The following is an 8,756-nucleotide window of genomic DNA, read 5'->3' as shown; positions in this document are numbered from 1 at the left end:
GGAGGAAAGGTTATTGTTTGGAAGGAGAATCTCCCTTCAGGAGGATTTCAGATATTAAGGACCTATCCAAGTGTACGAAAACTGAGGAAATGTACGATAACTGAGACAAAATTTTATAGAAAAAAAGTCTACGAAAACAGGTTTGACTGCACATTGCAAATATGCAAGTTTTTAACAAAACAACTGTAATGCAACTCTTCGTCAATGTATGTTAGTTACGGTAACTAACATGGGAAACAGCTGCTTATACTATTATAAACTGCAAGAGAGTAAAAGCTTTACCATAATTTTTAGAGTCGAAAACAATGTAAGGGATGCTGGTAAGCAAGTAGTGTACCCACTAAGAGCGCCCAATTTGAAAAAAAACAGCTCGGCGCTCGATCTAGAGGCGAAAACCTCAAAACAACATATCCATTTTGCACCAATACATCCATAAGTACGATATACCATGGTCCATTATCTTGGTGCACTATTGTATCTATAGATTAAATGAGTGAAAAAATTTAAGACAAGTAACTCACATTAAAGTCCTAACTAGATAATGACTCATTAGCTAGTTATCAGCATCATTAAAATGTATACTGGTAATACCTTCACCAAAAACATGTGACTGGATTTATGCAGCAAGCAATGAAAATACTTACTGGAATAAATCAAAATCTATGAAAGAGATAACTTCTGAGAATGATCGAAAAGATTATTTTTCAAGTAAAGCTGACCTTTTGAAACCAGTGGTCCATGAAAGCAAGTAGACAAAATGCTAAAATAAATTATGAATATGAGGACAAAAAAGTATTGAAATGTGATCCTCCTGCAAAGTAACCACCAGGGTAACAGTAAACAGAGCAAATAGTGCCTTCCTGACAGTCATGCACAGAAAGACTACCATCTGTCAAACAGACAAAAGACTAAACCCAAGAACACTTGTATCATGAATATTAGACACTGATAGGGTTGTGGTGAATTAAACTTACCCTATGGCCTTGTATTTTATGGGAAATTTATTTGAGATCTCAGTATAATGCTAAATTCTCAAATCTCTTCTAACCTGTTAATTCAGTAAATTATTTACCTTGATAAGATATCAAAACTCTTAAATATAAATATTATCAACAGTAAACCCACATTTAATCTTTGACATGCCATAAAACTAACAACATTGGCTGAAAGTTTCATTTTCAATGTATATTGAAAATTCTACTGAAACTTTAAACAAGATTCAATCAAAGTTCTTAAATATACATATCTTTAAATGTGACAATGTGAGAATTTGTAACAAAAAACAACCTACAATGATACTAGAGTTCAATAATTCCAAACAGGCTGTAAAACTATTTCCAAATTCTCAAATACAATGTGAAATTCTCAACATAATTCATGTGAAAACGGAGAATTTGGTTTGAAATCCATAACAATGAAAATGACAACAAATTTGTTTAAGTACCATCTTACTAAATACAGCCATGTTATCAAATTCACTGTTCATTGTAACAGAATAACAATTAGTTATATCCATCAATAAATCATATTAATGACGATAGACAGAGCACCTGTCCCTTTGACCTTTAGGATTTCTGATGTGGGCATAGAATGAGAAGAGATCAGTACCATTTCTTTCAAAGCTAAAACACTTTCTTCTACTTCAAGCAGAACAATGCAAATAATTCTTACTCAGAAATAAGTGGCAAATCCCCAGCAGTTTACAGTTATTACATTCCTAAGATTTTAAAACATTCCCCTAAAATTAAGAGCAGAGTTTAAATAATTTTTAACTTTGTAGATATGAACATGGCTTCACCAGTAACATTATGGTAAAGTAGTATATGAATTTTCTAGTCCATCATAACTTTGGGTAGAGTAACAGTTCAAAAAGCTGTTTCTTTCTCATTATGTAACCTGTAACCAAGCTTATCTACATTCTATTACACGATCTACTATGCAGTCTTCAATACCAAATGAAAACTTATGTGCTGGCAATAATCTTAGCGTATATTGGAGCTAAGTAATAAAAAGAATGCCTGTTGATTCTCCAAATGGCATCTTTAAATACTGTTCATTGCAAAATATTTCTTACAGCAGCACTTCTCTACTATTCACTTATCACACTTCTACATACCAGTGATTTAACACAATTTCACTCTAGAGTGCTATAACAAATTAAAGTTTGTTCCCACACAGATAGTACTGAATACACATTCTCTAACTGGCCAGAATGAGGAAGAAACAATAATTCTTGCTGGATTATAACATCACCATATCGTTCTTCCCTATTCAAGACCCTTAGCAGATGCTTTGTAATATTTCTAACGATCTTATTCACATGGTTTTTAATGCTAAAACTGTGAAAAATAAAAGCAAGAATATTAATTCACACAAATTACAAAACTTATTCCCATAAAAATTACAGAAAGAAATGAAAAGGAAAAAAATTGTGGTGGTCAGTAACTAACACAGTAACTGGTAAATAAAACGATACTACCAATGGTAAAATGAAAATGGAAGGAAAAGGTCTAATAAAAAGAAAAAAAATTAGTAATCCCTCATACTTAGGAAAGACTTAGAATTAATAATCTAATGTAAATGAAATTTCATAACATACTCTACCATGCAGATAAAAATACATATGGTATGTAAAATCTAACCATTCATAAGACACTTATGTCTACAAATGAAGTGGAGAACACAATTCACGTTAATGCTTTACCTCCTTACAGACACACCATACTGTATCATTCTAACTACTGTACGACCATTAAACATCTTTAAACATGTAAACACCCATACATATTACCTATGCTATTCAGCCAGAGTTACAGCACACCCAGACAATGCTGGAATGTCATCTTGGACGGAATTTAGCTTCTGAACGTCAACTTTATGAACTGGAAAAAAAATTCTTCTTCACTGTTCCACCAAATTTAAAGAAATTCATTTTTGCTTCTGACACTCCATTAGCACCAGTTATCATAATTGTCATGAAATGTAGAATACATTTTATCACAGTAAAGTATGTCAACACTAGTGCGAAATGTCTGTGGGTAACAAGTCTGAAGATTAAGTCTGCTAAAAATAAACAGTTTGTATACATATACAGTATCTATTTACAGTTTGTATATTCATTTCATTTCTGGCAACTTGAATAAAAGAATAAACACTTTCCATAACAGTGAATTAGAATCTATCAGTTTTCCAAGGTATTCAAAACTGCCCATAACCATGAAATCTCACAGGCAAACATTGGTCAAAATAAGATGGGACTTTGCAAAGCAGACCTCAAATCAACATCACTCTAAGAAGAGTAACAGCATGCATGCTGAGGTATATACAGTTTACATGAAAAAAAAAAAAAAAAAAAGATATTTCTATAATAAAATAAGGTTCTGTATATAGTACTTACCCAGTAATTATATAGCCATTAGTTTCCCCGTACGGCAGCCTAATTCAAATTTCATGGGTAGTGCTTCGATTTTTCAGTATAGGTATACAGTGCCCTCCCCCAACGGCAATACTATGAACAACTTAGCTAAACACTTCATTCTGTAAGTATATACAAACCTTATTTTATTATAAAAATATCATTTTTATATAAGAGACTTACCCAGCAATTATACTATAGCTGATTCCACATTGAAAGGAGGTGGGATCATGGACATATTCTACTTCAAAACATTACGTCAGATAATGAATTTGAAATAGAAAATTGCTAGCATTGAGAAAACATTGCTTGTCGTTCCTATCAGCTAAGAGAGCTATGCAGATGAAAACTGCCTCTGGTTGGCACTCAACTCATGGTGGCATGGCAATAGAACCAAGGGACACCTCCTACTTAAGGGAAACTTTGCAGTGAGGGAAATGTTCCTATGGCTAGCAAAGTATGATAGGTGCCTGCCCTTACCCTGGGTGCAGCACCATAATAAAACAACCAGAAAACACTGACACCTACACTGAAATAAAATCAAGACCCAGGTGGGTACTCCAGATACACAGTACACCCTGGCTCTCCAAACTCAGCACCTTACTGAAAAGGTGAAGAGATAATAATAGGAGAACATCCTGTGCTTCCTTCCATGATGCCATGCCAGTCACTAAAAAATGGTCTTGACGAATGAAAAATTTTGACACTTACCCCTCATGTCAGGGGAAGTTTCGCGCAAGTTTGGCAGTCTCTAAAAATGCTAATACAGTGGTCCCCCCGTATTCGTGGGGGATGCGTACCAGACCCCCCCGTGAATAGTTAGAACCCGCGAATGTTTGGAACCCCTATAAAAATGCTAAAAACAGCCTGTTTTGTTAGTTAAAACTCAAGAAAAACCCACTAAAAATTTTCATACTTGGTTTTTTTAATAGTTTTATCACAAAAAGTGCATTTTATGATGAAATTCATCAAAAAAACCAGGAATTTGTGGATATTTATCATAGAAAAATACCGCAAATGCGCGAATTTTCCGCGAATAATGCGGGGAAACGTTCCCCAGAGAAATCCGCTAATGTAAATGCTTACTTCTAGAGTTTGAACACTAAATATGACCCGAACCATGCTCCCTAAGTACGAATTAAGCTAACTTTTAAATGAAATTAAAGTTACTATAATTTGATTTAAAAGTTAGTTTAATATTTAACCCTTAAAAAGAAATAACTGGTTGGCGTAAAATAGTTACAGGAACTACTACGTGCATACACATCCATTTTCGTACATATACTAGTTACCACTAATTCATGGGATGCCATTTTCTTTTTCCCTCTGAGTAAAAGAAGTTTTCTTTGGTCACTGGGTAAACTTCATAAGTCTGTTATAACAAAGGTAGGTACACAATTCAATGAAATGTAGAGAACGTGTGTACACTTGTAATGTTTCTATACGGTAAAGGTAAAATTCAATCAATTTAAAATCAAGTACTACTAGTGTGAGGGCTAACTATGAGAGAGAGAAATACATACATCATGTGAGGTAAAACTCTGGAGGGGTACCATCTTTAAATAGTGCGAATGGGATCAGATCTTCTGAAAGTACATTAACTGTATGTGCTGTAATTACGTAACATAGTACAAACAGATTGTACCAGTACTTTTCTCAGAGGTTAAGATAGTAACTTTCACAGAACAACAACTCTGTTATGTATCTCATATGTTTTACTAGTTAATCATGAAGGTCTTATATAGAGACACTGAATTACAAACTACCTTTGTATATACTATTTTCAAAAATATAAATAGCATACACAGAATCTCCATACTGATTTTACACTTAAAAGCATGAAAACTTAAATTAGTATACGTACTAGTAAGTACTTCTGAAATTAAACAAAGTTTCTGAAGGGTTATCATCTTTGAAAAGTGCAGTAACTTTGTGAATGGGTATTGCATCTTGTAAAAGTACGTATTAGCACTAACTGTAGGTGCTGTAATTACCTTTGTATCATATTTATGCATGTACAAAACTAAAAACAATAAATTTTTAATAAAGATATTATACAGAAAGGCTTTAAAACTTAAAAATTTACATAAATTAAACATAAACACTTTTGCAGGGTTTTGCTTGTTTCTAGGGGATTCACAAATGTTCGCGCTATTGTGAAGAACTTGTGTATTATAATTAGTTAGGTTCCAATAAAAATTTCGCACTATTGTGAATTTGCGCAACTCGAATCACGTGAGTTTGGGGTATTACTGTAAACAGAAAGATGATAGTGAATCTAATGAGACATATCTCTGTCCAATGATTCTTGCAATGGCAAATGTAGAACACAAAATAGGAACCATAAGTGAGAATTCAGAGCCAACCAGAGACTTAAGTCTGAGATGGCCAGGCAGCGATTCGAACTAGAAGTTAACCCTCAACAGAGGAGAAACAATACTAAGACAAACAAAAAACTCAGTGAGAAGGCAGTACTCTGCTCATCACTCAACTCCATAGGCTGAGTTGCCTGGTAGCACATTCCGTCTTGGAACTATCGAGCACACAACAAATACCCTTGAGCACCTACATGTTAATCAAAACTAGAGGGAAAGAAACCCCCTTGTTGTTGCCAAAACAATACCACAAGTCTTCTCAAATTAAAAATCAGAAACTCTTGAGAGGCCTGAAAGGCTGTCCTGAGTTTCAGGTTAATTAAGAGAGGGTACTATTTGTCTTGGTCACATACCAGAAGAATTAACTTAAAAGGTATGTGCCTATTATTCGGATGGTGCAACTGATAGCAAACACATGTCGAGAGGAGAATATACAAGTATATTTGTAGACTCCTATTGATTGAGCATCAGCCTAATTCTTCTTCACTTTGAAGAGAAAAACAATAAGGGCTAGAAGCAGACCTCCTTCATTCTCTAATGGAGCTATCCTGAAGGAAAGTTTCTAAAGCCATAACAGGCACTGAGGATGACTAGTTCATGCCGAATTGGTTGTTCCCAAAACAGGAACACTGGAGAGATCCTATGATGAAACCAGTAACATAGGATCTCGCATCCTAACTCTGGGGAGTATACTCCGTAGAGTTCTCTTATTCCCTCAACCTGCAATATCGCATGTGATCATCAACTTGCCATGATGATAGTAATCCAAAGAGCAAGGGAGTGTGATGCCTCAGATGGCGCAGAAAGCCTGGACGGGAAGTGGCACTCGACAAAATACACCTGATACGAGAGAGATCAGAGTACCTAGGCGTCAATACCTGGTGTTCATTGTGAAAATCAGAACTATTCTGATAAGCTTCTAGGACAAAGGTATCTGAGAAGGCTCAAATATATCAACGCAGGAGCAAAGTTCTAATCCACTTCCTCTTCAGTGGACGGCAAGTTGGTATCTCCACCTTTAAGAGCATATAGTATACATGAAGGCAAGCGAGTCGACACCTGGCTGTGAATGCCTGTGAGAGGACTGCCTATTGAAAGCAAGAGGTCACTTATGATGCTTCGAATGTCTAGGTGCTAGCACAAGGAGTTCAGTATTAATACTAATTAAGTAAAATAAGTATTAATACTAATTAATTCAGTATTAATACTAATAACGTAAAATAACATCAAATATGAGTCGGACAAACACAACTGTAAGGGGACAAGGCTTCATCGACTAAAGAATACCTCTTCAGAGGCCGAAAGACCAAAGAATCACGCCATTAACCCGATCTATAAGGTGACAAACTGCTTGAATAGATTGACTACTGTGCACTAAAAGATACGCCTTTCCAGCAGTGTTTAGTCGAGACCTATAAACCATGACAAGGGGGGATAAACCTCCTCACTACACATCCATCGATGCCTTTTCAATGGTTCTCTGTTGAAACCTGGGAAAAAACTACAGGTTTGACCAAGGGGGCAAATCCCAGTGACATCCCCCTTGGACTCCCTTCAACTACCAGTATGTCTTCTCCTTAGTGCGGAGGAGCAGGACTGACTTCAAGTCTAGGATACTGGATAGTCATCTCCTCTAACACATCCACAAAGACATCTTTCCTGCGACTACCTGTATGTAAGCTCCCGACGTCCTTTGGACCTCCGGTATGTGTTCTCCCTGGTTTGGGGGAGCAGGACAGTGACCTTTGTCTAGGAGAATCGAGGGACATGTAGCTGCCTCCTCCACTGCACAACACTTCACTGTTACATTGATATTACCAGCCCGAGAAGAGTCTACTTGAGACTCAGAGGTCTGGAAAAACTAAGCACTATTAATAATAATAAGTTACACTGATAAATTCATAATTAAAATAAAATGCTGGCAAAGGTATGGGAAGGAAGCGATAGAATTAGGTGCGGGAGCAAATGACTATGATAGGAGGGGTAGTAGGAGAGAACTGCCATTAGATTTGGGAGGCGAGAGGCGAGGTGAGTCGGTACGCAACAGATGAGAGGTGAGATGCTGGCGTCTCTGGTAATCTTGGTTACTCATTACTTTCATGAAAATAATAGATCCGTAACCGATTACTAACTATTACTTTATATATCAGTATAGAAAATAATGGCATCTAAGTGTGAAAGCATTCATAATGTATGAATAACAATAGCATTTCATATATCAATATATATATTTCAAAATAATGCAATTGTATGTATAACTTCTAAATAATAATATTAATGATAATTTTATATTAAGAAGTCGTTTTCGCATTAAAGTACCAAAACCAATCAGACTCTAGTAATGTAAAAACATTGCTTTTATTCTCCAATTAGTGATAAACAAATAAAACAAATATCACTTACAAATATATGAAATAGCATTTCATAAATTTAGATGTATGTATGTATGTATTTTTAAAATAACGTAACTTTCTAAAATAACCAATATATTTATATCAACAAGTAGTTTCCATATTAAAGACTCAAAGCAAATTCAACTATTAATATAAAAGAATATTTATAATTACATAACCGATTACTAAAAAGTAAATAATTAGAATTATCAGGAATCAAAGTACTAATCAAAATCAGTAACTGATTACATACCCCGCTAACTGACTCGAGTGGCCTGTGCTCCAGACTGCCAAGCAAGCTGGAGGCTAGTAGCTAAGATGTGAAATGTTCACAATTGCCGAGGCCATGCAAGCCTTCTTTCCCAAAGCCCCCCTTAGCCTAATATTAACACCATTCTCTCTTTACTACTTTTCAACCTCCACACTTTGTCTCTGCAAAGGAAAGGGATGTGTATGGCAGGCACGGTAAACAAAATAAAATGCGTTGGCCTAATTGCAAACGTTTGGCCTAAAAAAATATCTTAACATTCACAAATTATTTCAAGGTAACTAACTATACTATTTACCAGGGAT

The 8,756-nt window shown here is 35.3% G+C and overlaps 1 protein-coding gene across 7 annotated transcripts in view; it reads right to left on the bottom strand.

The window, feature by feature from the left end:
* The window catches only part of LOC135215867 (cilia- and flagella-associated protein 418-like), a gene marked incomplete at its 5' end in the record, with an annotated part of 39,869 nt that overhangs the window by 14,925 nt on the left and 16,188 nt on the right, over window positions 1-8,756 (bottom strand). For 3 of the 7 annotated variants that reach the window (XM_064250837.1, XM_064250831.1, XM_064250850.1), the window contains 1 exon segment: window positions 2,792-2,882. In XM_064250837.1, the coding sequence (XP_064106907.1) occupies window positions 2,797-2,882 (86 nt within the window). 7 annotated transcript variants of the gene reach the window in all.

This window comes from Macrobrachium nipponense, chromosome 19, assembly GCF_015104395.2.
Source record: "Macrobrachium nipponense isolate FS-2020 chromosome 19, ASM1510439v2, whole genome shotgun sequence".
In the NCBI taxonomy this organism is placed as follows: Eukaryota; Metazoa; Arthropoda; class Malacostraca; order Decapoda; family Palaemonidae; genus Macrobrachium; species Macrobrachium nipponense.
Note: the sequence above shows the minus strand (reverse complement) of the source record. Positions and strands in the feature narration are given on the sequence as shown.